At 45.9% G+C, this 16,498-nt stretch overlaps 3 protein-coding genes across 3 annotated transcripts; 1 reads left to right on the top strand and 2 right to left on the bottom strand.

The window, feature by feature from the left end:
* Positions 1–1,035: 1,035 nt before the first annotated feature.
* Positions 1,036–1,401, bottom strand: HD556DRAFT_1312469 (uncharacterized protein; the record flags this gene model as incomplete). Its single annotated transcript, XM_041300663.1, has 1 exon — positions 1,036–1,401. One exon carries the CDS (start codon positions 1,399–1,401, stop codon positions 1,036–1,038), a length of 366 nt encoding a protein of 121 aa, XP_041155197.1.
* An 8,848-nt stretch (positions 1,402–10,249) lies between these two features.
* On the bottom strand, positions 10,250–11,603 carry HD556DRAFT_1448395 (uncharacterized protein; the record flags this gene model as incomplete). The annotated part of the gene is made up of 5 exons (XM_041307419.1): positions 10,250–10,557; positions 10,606–10,686; positions 10,744–10,821; positions 10,867–11,364; positions 11,417–11,603. 5 exons carry the CDS (start codon positions 11,601–11,603, stop codon positions 10,250–10,252), a joined length of 1,152 nt encoding a protein of 383 aa, XP_041155196.1.
* Positions 11,604–12,656: 1,053 nt separating this feature from the next.
* On the top strand, positions 12,657–14,771 carry HD556DRAFT_1448394 (uncharacterized protein; the record flags this gene model as incomplete). Its single annotated transcript, XM_041307418.1, has 5 exons — positions 12,657–12,794; positions 12,855–13,430; positions 13,485–13,541; positions 13,588–14,038; positions 14,086–14,771. 5 exons carry the CDS (start codon positions 12,657–12,659, stop codon positions 14,769–14,771), a joined length of 1,908 nt encoding a protein of 635 aa, XP_041155195.1.
* Positions 14,772–16,498: the final 1,727 nt, after the last annotated feature.

The raw sequence follows: 16,498 nt of genomic DNA, 5'->3' as shown, positions 1-16,498 counted from the left end.
CTGTCAGGTATTTTTTTAAAATCTTCATGTGCAAAAATTGATTTAATTCTAGGCAGTCATTTTGCCCCATAACCTTCTAATTGTGGATTATTCTCTGGGTCATCCGGGAGTGTCCATGATGCATTCGCTTTTCGATCTACCCGTCTCTATGAAGAGCATGCTGACCTTCTGCCTGATGGTCATTGGGTGTGGGCTGACAGTGCATATCCATTGGAGCCATGGTGCATTGCCCTTTCAAGAAGCCTCGCAATGGGCGGTTGACTAAGGACCAGAAGACATTTAATTATCATCTCTCTAAGGTATTTTTTTTTGAGGTTTATATTTCAGTAAATTGAATTTTTTTAGATCTGTGTTCGTGTTGAACACACATTCGCTGTTTTGAAGGGACGGTTCCAGTCCCTTCGAGAGCTCCAGTTCAGAATTCAGGCTGAGAAAGACCTTGAGTTTGCCGTGCAGTGGATCAAGTGCTGCATTATCCTACACAACATGATCATTCGCTTTGAAATCGAGCATCGCAAGAGGGATGGAACATACGAGAGTTCTCTAAAGTGGGCTCGTGCTGAGGGGAAAGATTCATTGATCGAGAAGTTGAGGGTCCAGATGGTGAAGAAGTTGTTGGGGACAGGACTTATGAAGGCACTCCAGGTCAAGCTGCTCGTGCAAGGCTGATGAATGCACTCTTTGACAGTCCTCACTCAAATGCACACCATAGGGAAGGATGATTCACCACAATGTTTGATTGAACATGTACTACCACTTAAACACCTGTACAACAAATGTATGTAGCTATGTAAATATCAATCAAGAAAGTACCAACAATTACAACACCAAAAACATGTGCATGCAATGGAAAAAAAACATAAGGATGTAAACAAACATACAGCAACAATGACATAGTGACAACAGATAGATGAGCGACGATGAGATGATAATGAGATAACGAGACGACAATGACAACGACGACAACGAGACGACGACAACGAGACGATGATGATGACGACGACAGAGACGGAGACGACGACACAACAAAAAGACTCATCCAGCTCCTCCATCTGATGAGGCCTTGCCAGCCTGCATCATTTGGTGGTACTGGATTTTGAGTCGAAGAGTCTCTGCCTCTTTCTCGAGCACCAACGAATGTGCTTTGTGGACTCGGATATCCGTCTCGCGAAGGCGAATTTCGGCGTCTTTGGTCTGCTGCAGCCGCTGATGGCTTACAGTGGCTTGGGAGGCCTCATGTTCGCAGTTAGTGCGAAGCCACTCGTACTTCTTGACGTCGCGATTGTGCTCGCTCTTCGCGTCGAGCTTCGCGAGGAAGCGCTGGTGCTTGCTGTCGTGGCGGGACATGGCATCAGAGTGCATATTCTGGATCTCATCCTTCATCTGGTCCACCTGTTCCATCACGTCCGATTTCGCTTTTTTCTTCTTCAAACTGCCGGTGCTGGTTGGGAGTGACGTCTGGGGAGTTGGGGACACAAAGTAGTCTGACGTCGAGGTAGTATTTCATGTCGTCGACGAAGGCGTTGATGTGCTCCGCGACATCTCTGATGGTCGTTTGCGTCGTCCCCCACGGCTCAATGGCTTCTGTAAGCCAAATGCCGAGCGGTTGTTATAGGAAGATGCCGGGGATTTTGCAGGCCTGTGGAATGGTTCTGGAGCGTTAGGAGGGGGCGATGGTGACGAGGGAAGCTGCCGTTTCTTCCCTGCAACACGGGAAGAGCTACCGGTCGTCTCGTCGACCATCATATCATCATCTTCAAAATAATCTCCAAGTGGGTGTCAATGGTCCGCTAATGTCTTGATCAAAGTCGTCGTCCTCGGCGTTATGATTGTCGAGGGCGTCTTTTGGTGTCGGGAGACCGGGAAGGTGGAATTGGGGGGATGTATTGTAAGGGACGGTATGGGAGGGAGCAGGAGCAGGAGCCGAAGTGAAGGGAGCAGGAGCAGGAGTGAGGGGAGCAGGAGCAGGAGTGAAGGAGCAGGAGCAGGAGTGAAGGGAGCAGCAGCTGGAGTGAGAGCCCCTTCAGTGACAAATTCCGTATTATACGGGCCACCCGACCTACATAATATCCCGTATGAGACGGGCCAGCGGATTATGGGCCCATGTTGTGTATATTCTCGATGATGACAGATGGGCCGGGACACATATTATTTCCGATGGAGACGGGTGGGCCCATGTATGCCAATGATATATATATCCTTGATGTTGACGGATGGGCCGGGGGAATATGATCATTCATGGAGATGGGTGGGCCCATCAGGGTAATATGTAGAGTAGGATATTATAGACAGCTGGGCTGAAGAGAGATGTAAGGCAAATATTGTTATATAGACGGGCGGGCCGACGGGGGTGTATTACATATATGGGTGGGCCGAGGTAGGGGAATATTACATAGATGGGTGGGCTGACGCGGGGTGTATTACATATACAGGTGGGCCGACATAAAAAGTATTACATATACGGGTGGGCCGAGGGTGTGATAAAATATTTATTACATAGACAGGTGGGCCGAGGTGGGGTATAATTATATAGACGGGTGGGCCAACATAGGATGTATTACATAGACGGGTGGGCCGACGTGGGGGATAATACATAGATGGGTGGGCTGATGTGGGGGAATTGTACATAGATGGGTACATATATGGGTGAGCCTAGATATGTATAAATGTCAAATTTTCAGTGCAAAACCCCAAACCGAGATTTACCAACCCCCGAACCCCGAAATTGTGGACTGCCGGGTCTCGGGTTTCGGGGTTCGGGGGTCCCGGAACTCGGAACTCAGTATGTGAGACAACAAAAATATATTTCAAACACGGGTAAGTCAATGTGTTTGTCAATCAACTTGATTGTAAATTATATTTTATTGATCTCCCCAAATTTCCCAAGTTCTGAGTTCCGAGCTCCGGGACCCCCGAACCCCGAAACCCGGCAGTCCACAATTTCGGGGTTCGGGAGTTGGTAAAATGTGTATGGATAGATGAAAGGTTGATTTAAACATTTTTGAAAGATGTCCCATATGAAATGTTAAGTCCCGAGTTTTGAACTCCGGGTTTCGGGACTCCGGGTTTCGGGACTTCGGGCTTCGGGACTCGGCACTCCAGAAACCCGGAAATCGAAACTTGGGACTTGACATTTCATATGGGATATCTTTCAAAAATGTTTAAATTAACCTTTCATCTATCCATACACATTTTACCAACTCCCGAACCCCGAAATTGTGGACTGCCGGGTGTCGGGTTTCGGGGTTCAGGGGTCCCGGAGCTCGGAACTCGGAACTTGGGAAATTTGGGGAGATCAATAAAATATAATTTACAATCAAGTTGATTGACAAACACATTGACTTACCCGTGTTTGAAATATATTTTTGTTGTCTCACATACCGAGTTCCGAGTTCCGGGACCCCCGAACCCCGAAACCCGGGACCCGGCAGTCCACAATTTCAGGGTTCGGGGGTTGGTAAAATGTTTATGGATATATGAAAGGTTGATTCAAACATGTTTGAAAGATGTCTTTCATCTCAAAAATCGAGTCCCGAGTTCCGGGTAAGACATCTTTCAAACATGTTTGAATCAACCTTTTGTATATCCATAGACATTTTACCACCCCCAAACCCCGAAATTGTGGACTGCCGGGTCTCGGGTTTCGGGGTTTCGGGGGTCCCGGAACTCGGGACTCAATATGTGAGACAACACAGATATCTTTCAAAAGTTTGTAAATCAATTTGTTTGTAAATCAAATTTATTGTAGATCAAATTTTATTGATCTCCCCAAATTTCCCAAGTCCCGAGCGCCGACCCCCGACCCCCGAGACCCGGCAGTCCACAATTTCGGGGTTCGGGGGTCCCGGAACTCGGGACTCAATATGTGAGACAACACAGATATCTTTCAAAAGTTTGTAAATCAATTTGTTTGTAAATCAAATTTATTGTAGATCACCCCCGAACCCCGAAATTGTGGACTGCCGGGTCTCGGGGTTCGGGGTTCGGGGGTCCCGGAACTCAGGACTCGATATGTGAGACGACATATCTTTCAAAAGTTTGTAAATCAATTTGTTTGTAAATCAAATTTATTGTAGATCAAATTTTATTGATCTCCCCAAATTTCCCAAGTCCCGAGCACCGACCCCCAACCCCCGAGACCCGGCAGTCCACAATTTCGGGGTTCGGGAGTTGGTAAAATGTTTATGGATATATGAAAGGTTGATTCAAACATGTTTGAAAAATGTCTTTCATCTCAAAAATCGAGTCCCGAGTTCCAAATTAGTGCCGAAGCTTGAAACTTGAAATCAGTGGAAAATGAAATCTCGCAACAATGTACACATGAAGATGTTTTATTTCCTTTGACAATTCACCGAGTGTCTTGTACTAACCTGACAACACAGTCCCGGCTTCAGGCTTCAGGGCTCGGTACACACACTCGGGGAATTGTGAAATTTCTATTTCCTTGGACATTTCACTGAGTTCCGAGGTCCGGGCGCCGAATTCCGAGTTCCGAGCTCCGAGTGCCGAGTGCCGAAGCTCAAAACTTGAAATCAGTGGAAAACGAAATCTTGCAACAATGTACACATGAAAATGTTTTATTTCCTTTGACAATTCACTGAGTGTCTTGTACTAACTCAGGGAATTGTGAAATTTCTATTTCCTTAGACATTTCACTGAGTTCTGAGTTCCGAGCGCCGAGTTCCGAGTTCCGAGTGCCGGATGCTGAGTGCTGAAGCTTGGAACTTGAAATCAGTGGAAAACAAAATCTCGTGACAATGTACACATGAAAATGTTTCATTTCCTTTGACAATTCACCGAGTGTCTTGTACTAACCTGACAACACAGTCCGGGCTTCAGGCTTTGGGTTTCGGGGCTCGGTACATGACACTCGGGGAATTGTTTATGGAAATGAAACATGTTCATGTGTACATTGTTGCGAGATTTCATTTTCCACCGATTTCAAGTTTCAAGCTTCGGCACTCAGCCACTGGTCGGTAGTCAATATAGGCAAATGGTAATGAAAAATGAAAGTTGTTATTACGCTTAACTTCCTTACCGAAGGTTGTAGTCCGAGTCTAGGGGAGTGTATTGGTAGTCTTTTCTTGTCCATCAGTTATCATTTAACCGAGATATAAGCTAAAGAAATCTGAAACATCGGCAATAATGAAAAATGAAAGTTATTATTATGTTTAAGTTCCTGAACAAAAGTTGTAGTCCGAGCCAAGGTGAGTGTATTGGTAGTTTTTTCTTGTCAATTGGTTATCTCGTTACTCGGTACTCGGTACAAGGGAATCAGTACTTGGTATTTGGTTCTGATACTTGATACCCGAGAATCAGTAGTGGGGTACTCGGTACTCGGTTCTGATACTTGGTACCCGAGAATCAGTAGTCAGGTACTCAGTACTTGGTTCTAATTCTCGGTACCTGTGAATCAATAGTTGGGTACTCCAGCCAATAGTCCCGAGTCCCGAGTACTGATACTTGGTATTCAGTAGTCAGGTTTGGAACTTGGGTCTTGGTTTGGTTATCATTTGACTGAGATATTGGTAGGCAATATTGGCACTCGGAGCTCGAATACTGACTATCAACTATCAAGTGTCGGGACTTGGTAATCGGTAGTTGAGACTTGGTGCTTGAATGGATATTGCATATATACATAAAAATACAAAATATGTTCCTATGTGTTCATTTCTAGGTGAATAGTATCTCAATCATCTATTCAACAATAGAAACAATGTATCAGGAGCTCAGGACCATAGGGTAATCCTTTATTGTATAGTGTACCTCCCCCTCTTCTGGTGGTTCACCTGCTGGGGTTTTTTCCCTGTAGGACTGGACCTCAAGGACTGTAGGGAGTCTATTCCTGAGCATATTCGGAGTAGATATATCATATAACCAGCCCAGGACACACAGGATCCTTTTCCAGGAACAAAGCATAGACAATTGCACTTGTGATATTTTTTCACGATTTTCAGTATCTTGCCCTTGCATCCATGATCCAACCTTTTGATATATAATGAGCATAGCTTATATTCTTGCTTCTTATGACCAAGATCAGCTCACAATAGGCTGGAGTTTGTGAGCTAGTGTGTATACTTGCCATTTCGCCTGATAAGGGGCCCATGCCTTCAAAACATTGAATCTTCATAATCAGAAACCTGGGGTACATTTCAAATATCTTAAGTATCATAGACATAAATTTACAGACAAATCAACCAAGAATTGAGTACTGAGGAAGTGAAATGGGTAAGAAATTGAGTGTGGGAAACTTCAAAGACCCAAAGCATCGAAAATGGTTAGTTGAGCAGTGGTAGGACTTTAATGCTGGGTCAACTCATATTTTCACTATATCCCTTCTACCCACCCCCTACCCTCAGGGCAGTAGGCAGTATGGGTTCCTTGGGTAGTTTACGATCTATCCTACATATTTGTAATGATATTTTTGGCCTGAATCATATATAAATGTGACTTTGTATAAAAGATGTCTATTGTCACTCTCCACACATATGTCATTTTGCCTATCATTACATCAATCCTTCATGAATCTTTCTAAGCTTTTAAGCTATTATAATGGATGTATATGGGTGTTATTCCAGGTCTCTGATCACATCACAGGCTTGTTATGTTGGATATCTCGACATAATGTGCAAGTCTCGCTATTAATATTCATTCTTTTATCTTTAGACTCACTTACTGCACACATGTATTTCATTTGTCATTATTGATGTTTCGGATTTCTTTAGCTTATATCTCGGTCACATGGTAACCAATGGACGAGAAAAGACTACAAATAAACTCACCTAGACTCGGACTACAACCTTCATTAAGCTGACTACTGATTCCCGGGTACCGAGTATCAAAACCAAATACTGAGTACCAATTACCATGTACCGAGTACTGCGTAATGAGTAACAAGATAACCAATTGACAAGAAAAGACTATCACTACACTCACCTGGACTTGGACTACAACCTTCGGTAAGGAAGTTAAGCATAATAACAACTTTCATTTTTTCATTATTGCTGATGTTTTGCCGAATGACAAGGAAAGACTACCAAGACACTCACCTTGACGTGGACTACAACTGTCATTTTTCATTATCATTTGCCTATATTGACTACTGAGTCTCGAGTACCGACCACTGACCACCAATCACTGAGTACCGAGTACCGAGTGCTGACAAATACAATTCCCAAGTTATTTGAACCCTACACCAATGGATAATACATACAAATACAATTCGTGTCCATTTGAAGTACCAGGTTTCAGGTTTCGACACTCGACACTTGGTGATTTGTGCAATGAGTGAAAAATGGACATGTTGTGTACATGATTTTGGGTTTCAGGCTTCGGGTTTCGGCCCTCGGCACTCGGAACTCGATGATCTGTGTAATGTAAATGAACAATGAACATGTTGCACACCAGGTTTTGAGTTTTGGGTTTCAGCACTTGAAACTCAGTGATTTGTGCAACAAGTGAAAAATGGAAATGTTATATACATATTTTTGGGTCTCGGGCTTCGGGTTTCGGCACTTGGCACTTGGCACTTGGTTATTTGTGTGATATAAATGAAAAATCAACATGTTGCACACTGGGTTTCAAGTTTCATGCTTTGGCACTCGAAACTCAGTGATTTGTGCAGTGAGTGAAAAATGGACATGTTGTGTACATATTTTCGGGTCTCGGGCTTCGGGTCTCAGCCCTCGGCACTCGGAACTCGATGATTTGTGTGATATAAATGAAAAATCAACATGTTGCACACTGGGTTTTAAGTTTCACGCTTTGGCAGAACTCGAAGCTGTTGATTTAGATATCACCCGAAACCCGAACACCTGAATGTCAAATTTTCAGTGCCGAACCCCGAACCCCGAGTGCTGGTGCCGGGTGCCAAGTCCCGAAGCCCGGAACTCAGGATTTGACATTTGAGACGAATGAAAATTTTCAGACATGTTTGAATTAACCTACATATATCTATAAACATTTCACTAACCCCCGAACCCCGAAAGATATTTTTGTTGTCTTACATACCGAGTTCCGAGTTCCGGGACCCCCGAACCCCGAAACCCGGCAGTCCACAATTTCGGGGTTCGGGGGTTGGTAAAATGTGTATGGATATATGAAAGGTTGATTTAAAACCCCCCAACCCCGAAATTGTGGACTGTGTGCAGTGAGCAAAAAATGGACATGTTGTGCACATATTTTCGGGGTTCGGGGGTTCGGGTTTCGGCCCTCGGCCCTCGGAACTCAATGACTTGTGTAATATAAATGAAAAATGGACATGTTGCACACCGGGTTTCGAGTTTCAGGTTTTGGCACTCAAAACTCGGTGATTTGTGCAATAAGTGAAAAATGGACATGTTGCGCACATATTTTCGGGGTTCGGGTCTCGGCCCTCGGCACTCGGAACTCGATGATTTGTGTAATGTAAATGAAAAATGGACATGTTGCATGCTGGGTTTCGAGTTTTGGGTTTCGGCACTCAAAACTCGGTGATTTGTGCAATGAGTGAAAAATGGACATGTTGTGTACATATTTTCGGGGTTCGGGGTTCGGGTTTCGGCCCTCGGAACTTGGAACTCAATGACTTGTGTAATATAATTGAAAAATGGACATGTTGCACACCCGGTTTTGAGTTTTGGGTTTTGGCACTTGAAACTCGGTGATTTGTGCAACAAGTGAAAAATGGACATGTTGCATACATATTTTCGGGGTTCGGGGTTCGGGTCTCGGCCCTCGGCACTCGGAACTCGATGATTTGTGTGATATAAATGAAAAATCAACATGTTGCACACTGGGTTTCAAGTTTCACGCTTTGGCACTCGAAACTCGGTGATTTGTGCAGTGAGTGAAAAATGGACATGTTGTGTACATATTTTCGGGTCTCGGGCTTCGGGTTTCGGCACTCGGCACTCGGAACTCGATGATCTGTGTAATGTAAATGAACAATGAACATATTGCACACCCGGTTTTGAGTTTCGGGTTTCGGCACTTGAAACTCAGTGATTTGTGCAACAAGTGAAAAATGGAAATGTTGCATACATATTTTCGGGTCTCGGGCTTCGGGTTTCGGCACTTGGCACTTGGCACTTGGTTATTTGTGTGATATAAATGAAAAATCAACATGTTGCACACTGGGTTTCAAGTTTCATGCTTTGGCACTCGAAACTCAGTGATTTGTGCAGTGAGTGAAAAATGGACATGTTGCGCACATATTTTCGGGGTCCGGGGTTTGGATTTCGTCCCTCGGAACTCGGAACTCGATGACTTGTGTAATATAATTGAACAATGGACATGATGCACACTGGGTTTCGAGTTTCGGGTTTCGGCACTCGAAACTCGGTGATATGTGCAATGAGTAAGAAATGGACATGTTCCATACATATTTTCGGGTTTCGGCGCTCAACACTCGGAACTCGATGATCTGTGTAATGTAAATGAACAATCGATGTGTTGCACACCGGGTTTTGAGTTTTGGGTTTCAGCACTCGAAACTCGGTGATTTGTGCAGTGAGTGAAAAATGGACATGTTGAACAATGGGTTTCAGGGTCTCAGGTTTGAAAAATAGCATAATAACAACTTTCATGTTTTCATTATCATTTGCCTATATTGACTACCGAGTCCGATAAGGGACCCCTTGGATGATCCATTGCTCAATGAAATACTACCTGATTGGAAGTGTGCTGGTTATCAGATATTCATTTGTCGACTCCGGTCCTGGAACTCAGAAGTCGGTACGGTTGACCCAAATTTGGGTGGTCGGAACTTGGTGTCTCGTAGGGCAACACAAGCTTTGCACCCCGGATTCCAAATTCTGCAAGACAACCTGTGCACCATCAAAGGCCATGTCAGGAGATCACCTGCTGCTCCGGGAACTCGGTAACTTTGATTTATTACCTCCTCTGATTTGGTTGATGTACAACTACCTCAGCTCCATCATGTCTACAATTATGATACACATGGGCCCACCCATCTATATTTTATACCACCCTCGGCCCACCCATCTAATACAACATCCCATACAACACCCTCGGCCCACCCGTCTAATTAATATGCGTCTGGGCCTACCCGTCTAATACAATATTTTATAATACCCTCGGCCCACCCGTCTAATTTAATATGTGTCTGGGCCCACCCGTGAATGTGATAACAAGTACCTACCCATCTATCTCATACACATCTACCTTAATACACCCATCTGCATAATATCCAACTACCTCGGCCCACCCGTCTACCTAATATTCATATACATCGGCCCACTCATCTACTCTATATATTCCCTGCATGGGCCCACCCGCCTCCATCGGGAATAATTTGCCTCCCGGTCCATCCGTCATAGTCGAGGATATTTTTATCATGGGCCCATGGTCCGCTGGCCCGTATCATACGGGATATTATGCATGTTCGTTCCCTCGTATTATACGGAGATAGGTCACTGTAATATGTGGTGACCCGGTCCTGGGTGCCAGCGTACCCTCCAAGTATACTCCTATTGTCGATCAGAATCTCGGCCGGTAAGCGAGATGCAGTCAAGCCATGTGTAGCATTCTCTACGATGGCATGGATGTGCTCGTCGGCTTGGATGCATCAGTGTTGTGCCGACATACTTCAGACAGAGCACTTACCCATGGTGTTACCGATTGTTTTCAGTCGACGATTCACTCGAAGAATGGTCTGGGTGCCTTGCAAATCATCTTCTATAATTTCTGCATGGGATTGGTGTTAACTTGATGTTCTATAGCTAGATAGAATAGAACACATACCAACGGCCGAGCTTTCCCGATCATCTTGTTCCATGTCCGAATCTCCGCGGATCGGCCGTCCGGGTTTCCATTTCACGTCTGGACAATGTCAATGACGTGAGTTGTGAGACGCGGGAGACATACCTTCTGTCGCATTTGTGGGATTATCATCTCTGTCGCCCGACGGATCAATGATGTCTTGTTCATGATTTTCCCATCTGAGATCATACACCGGCTCTTCATCGCTACAAAGATCAATGATGTTGTCCGCTCTCGAGTTGTCGGCCCCAGTTGTCGGTTCCTCGGGTGCTTCAGTATGAAATAGCTCTTGTTGGATCTGGACCCACCCAAGATCGTATACTGGGCTTTCATCACCGCCCACCTCATCACCGGATGTCCCTTCAACGTCACCGGCAGATGATGGCAAGGCAGGGCCCCACCCAAGATCATACATCGGCCCATCATTCCCGCCACTCGACAACTCCATGCAGGCATCGATAGGGGATCCAGATGCAGTGTCAGCACCACCCCATCCGAGATCATAAGCAGGTCCTTCTGCCATCTCGGCCGACTTCGATATATCGTCAGTGTCAATGTCGGAGATCGTGGTGTTCGCACCCCATCCTAGATCGTATGAAGGCCCTGTGTGATATTTAACATGCTATTGATGGTTTCAACTGGGGAAGGAACTTACCAGTAGAGATGTCATCCACCGACACAGATGCAGCAGCTTGAGATCCGGCATCCATATCCCCCCATCCAAGGTTGTACGATGGGCCATCTTCCGCAAGCTCATCCACATTGTCTTCCATGATGGAGTCCGTTTGTTGGGACTGCGGAGATTCCGGCCCTTTGGACTTGACCCAATCCTCATCAAACATGGCTGCGAATGTAGCCAGGTCAGTTGTGTGTGAGATAGAACGTTAGAAGCACTTACCGGATAGCTGTTGAATGCAGTTGTCCACTCCGGTGAAGCACCGGTCAAAGCGGTGAAGGTACAACAATTCAGAGAGTGAGTCTGAACAATGTTGGGTCTTGCAGAACCTAGCTGCTATTCGACCCTAAAGGGTTTCTGGACCAGGCTCAAGGCTCAGAGAAGAGGAAATATGATAGAAAACTACTGAAGACTCTGACTCCTACTGGTAACTGGTGAAAAGATAACTTCCTTATGTAAGCTACAAAAGTGCCAACATAAGGTAAGGTAAAAACAGTCTCTACAAGCCCAGCCAGAAATGAATCCCTACAGCGGTCAGGGGTGGAGCATATCATTTGGCTGTCCAGATGACCGATCCGCTTTTCCGGACTCATGTTGTATTCTGCAGTAATATTTAGTACATGACAACCGAAGAAGCTTGACCAAAAAGGGAGAACTTGCATCGAAAATTCCCATCTTTGAAGCAGCGCCTTACCGTTAGGGGCGTCCACTTGTCTATGGGTATGAAAGCGCCCAACCATTCTTTCAAGGCAGTTTGATATTCATCGTCGGAATATGACTTACCAACGGTAGCAGAGCGCACTTACTCAATTTCCAAAGGAGATGAAAAATGAACTCTTCGGGTGGCCATTGTACGGGTGCTCAGGAATGGTGAATATATGGTGTGTTCAGCTTGAGAATCCTGTGATTAAATAGTGAACACTGAATGGTCCACTCGCAAGTCTTGTGGAGCAGCAAATGTGGTTGAAGATGTGTGGACCTTCTCCACAATAGCGGTTGTTAGGCACCGCGGCAAGACCCGAATATTTTAATCAATTGTGTCGAGGCACAATAAACATGTGGCACCGGAAAATGCCGTAGCCGCACTAAGACCACAATTGCTTGTCCCTATAATTACATCGCAACTTGGACTCCGACTTTCCTTTCCGAATTTCCATACCTACACTTCATTTCCGTGTTAACCTTGACTTTTGTACATTCCTCTACTGATTATTTCTTCATGTCTTCCTCCGAACATGCTAATGAAGCTTTGAATCTTGTCGCCGACAAGATTCAACGGATTATCAAGAAGTCCGAGAAGCTCCCAATGGGAGACTCGGGTTCAAAGGCTTTCGCACATGAGATTGCCATTACTTTGGTAAGTGCTTGCTTTTAATGTTTGTTGCAGTTTTAATGACCGGAAAACCTTATCTTACAGTCAACTGCATTTGCTCAACACGGGCATGCCGCAACCTCGGTGCCTCCCACTCTCTTGTCCTGCGCTGCAGAACTCCGAGACAAGAGCGCACCAAATGGAAAACTCAAGGGCTTGCTGGACTGGGCAACCATATCCGACCAGGATACTTGCATCCGCGGTCACCCGCTTTTTAACAAGACAATCAGGTACACGCGTCCTGTCCCTCCGGCCTCTCCTCCTCCAGTCGCTGCACCTATTTATACTCATCCGGCAGCCCAGGCCAGCAACTCGACTCATTCAGCGGTGGCATCGGCCCTTTTTCCCATTGAAGCTCCAGCACCGCCACCTCCAAACCTGGTAGTTAAGCCATTCAACCTGCTTGTTCCGGGCAACAAACGGAAGGCACCAACATCCGAACTGGACGATGAGAATGATGAACAGCCGGCGCCACCACCGGCCAAAAACCAGGTGTCTAAATCCGGGCGCGAGGTTGGGCCTCGGGACCGCAGTCGACCTCGGAAGAAGGTGAAGTCGAAGAAGATCATTAGCGATGATGAGGATGATGAAGTCCTCCCGACTAATGTAATATATGTGAAGGTGAGTTGTTCTTTCATTTGTCGGTATTCCAAAAATATTAACAACTCCCTTCAGAACAAGAAGCAAACCGAGAACACTGTCCCTGTAGTCGTTCCATCAGCAGGTGCCAAGGTGTGTCATGTTGCATGTATCGATTCCGACACTAACTGTTTTCTAGCCCGGTATTGACACTACGAAGAAGCCGGAATCTTTGTCGTGCATCTTTGGTGACCAATGCGAGCGTTGCATCAAGTATGATGTCGCTTGCGTGGTTGCCGCTGCGAAGAAGGCTGGCGAGTTCCGGAAGTGCTGCTGCACTTGTGATGAGAAGAAAACCAAGTGCGTCCGGCTGGATCCCACCACAGCCGAACTTCTTCGTGCGCAAATTGTGTCGAAGAAAGCAAAGGCTGCCGCTGCTGCTGAAAAGAAATCCCGACTTGCTGCGGGCCGGCAAGGAAAGGGATCCTCATCCCGAGCCCAATCCCGAACTCGGTTGAAGGGCGCAACTGGTGAGCGCGCAACCCACACAACGTCACGTGTGTGTCGTGCATCCCCTGATCCAATCATCGCCTCAAACACGGAGGACTCAGCAGATGAGGATGCTGAGGGCGACTATGACACACAACCCGGTATGTGATTCTATATTCTGGAATTCGTCGGTACTCATATATAGCAGAAATACTTGTGCCGAAGGCACCCGCAGACGCAGACGCCGGGCCTGCTGCTGGTGCACCAGCGGCCACTGTCGACAATGACGTTGACATGACTGTCACACCTGACATCGTGCCCGCGGACATTGCAGCACCGGCCGTTCCGATGGCTGAACAGCCAACGCTGACCGATGTCATCCGCACAATCGAGGCCCTCAGGACCAGGTTTGAAGGGATGGTGACTCGTTCGAGTGATCATGCCGAGGCACTGCATGAGGACATGGTGGGTCGGATGACCACCTTGGATGGAGAATGGACCAGGCGGTTTGCCACCATGGAAGCTAAAATCCGGGATGTCGAGTTGAAGAACTCCAGCAACATGGCATCAATCGGACACATGGCCAATGCCATGAGCTTGTTCCACCATACCAGAAGGCCGACCTCCTTCAACCCTCCCATTGGACCGTCGACGCAAGGTCACCCGTTTGGTCAAATCCCGGGCTCGTGGTTCCCGAACGCTCCTGACCAGGTTGATCAGAGTGTTTCTGCAGCGGGTAAGGAGTACACCACTGCTTGGGACCTTTCACAAGGCCCTCAGCCCGGCCCTTCAGTGAACATGACTGTATCTCTAGTTCGGGCATCCAGTGAGCCCCCGCAACTCGCTCATGATGTTTATAGTTTCCCGCCTGCAAGTCCCTTCAATAGTCAGTGATTGTTACAATATTTCTTTACACTTCATATCATGTACTTGTAGTTGCTTGAGTTTCCTGTGTAGATATTACCATGTACATTTACATTTCAATGCCAGCGGGTTTCGGATTGATCTGCCGGATGTCCGAAGAGAATAGTGCAATCAGGGAACATCTTGCCGGATATTAGAACTGTCAACTTCATATGTGCTTAGCCTTGCGCCAATAGCATGAGCTGTCATACTGTCTGGAAAATAGCATGTATGATACTCACTGGGCCATTCTCGGCCACCAGTTTATTCTTGGGACCAGCCATTCCTGCCAATATAATGGTCATGCATCCATACATATATATACATGAGCATCTATGTAATATTCGGATATCTGCACAAATGTATACCGAGATTTCACCTCCATACAATCCGGCCTATCCGTGTCCTACCGAAACATCTTTCACATACCGATTCCGGCCCATCAGTATATACCGACATGTCAATCCTATCCATATTTCGGCCCAGCTGTATATACCAATATTACACCCCTTTGAGCATTTGGACCTATCCACATCCACTCACTCACATGCAATTCCGGCCCACCCGTGTCGGCTGAAATACCATTTGTATATACCGATATTGCGATCATGTGCACATTTCGGCCCATCCGGATCCTTTGACAGGCTATCTCGATTCCTCTCCCAGCCCATCCGTACATCCTAATATTTTATTTGCTTTTATTCTGACCCACCTGTATACACTAAAAGATCATTCACAACCACATTCCGGCCCATACGTACATCCCGAGATTTCATTTTCATCTATTCTGGCCCACTTGTGTCCCCCCAAGGACCATTCACATACACATTCCAGCCCATCCATATATACTGACATTCCAATGCTGCGTGCATTCTGGCCCATCCGGAAGTACCGGATAACCATATTGATATGGGCCCTGCCAATTATACCGGGCACAACCTGCATTTGGGCCCAGCTCGGATGACCCGTCTTGCACAGAAGAATCTCAACTTCGGGTGTCTGTGTAATACGGAAAGTATTTACTGAATTATGTGACCTTAGACGTTGTAAGTATACAACAATGGCTGAGCACAACACACAGTAAGCACTCAGCCAAATATAATAGTTGTGGTCTAGCACAGCCTAGTCTGCTATACTTGCAAGACAAGTGCATTCAACCCAAGGGGTTTGCTGTTTGGTATTAAAATAACTGGTTATGTGAAAAGGAAGATAGTTGTTATGCTTTAACAATGAACCCCTTTACTACTAGCTGTAGGTTTACAAGGTAGATTGCTAAGGTCAAGTTAGAGAAACATACATGGTAACTACTAGGTATATAAGCATGTGTTGAAGCGGAGCTCCAATATGTAATAGGAGTCTGAATGGTAATCGTCCAATGGGAATAATCATGGTAAGAGTCGTATGATAATGTGGCGTGGGAATTAGGTAGAATGTTCTGTGATGTTCTGTGAATAAGTGAAAAGGTGATAAATGACTATGTGAAGATGTGAAGTGGTGAAGAGGTGAAGGTAAGCCTAAGAACCGTAACAATAGTCCAAGCATGGGAAACAATGTCCAAAGGTAAAAATGTCAGGTCTGATGTTTTTCAGGTTGGGTTACATCGGGTTTCATTGGGTTGTATCAGGTTGCGTCAGGAATGTGTCGGAAAGTTAGTGAATGTTGGATTACTGTCGGTGTTTTCAAGAGTGTTTTGGATAAAGAAAGGATGATATTTTGGA

This window comes from Suillus plorans, assembly GCF_016647745.1.
Source record: "Suillus plorans strain S12 chromosome Unknown HD556scaffold_74, whole genome shotgun sequence".
NCBI classification, from domain to species: domain Eukaryota; kingdom Fungi; phylum Basidiomycota; class Agaricomycetes; order Boletales; family Suillaceae; genus Suillus; species Suillus plorans.
This window is presented reverse-complemented; position numbering and strand designations above follow the sequence as displayed.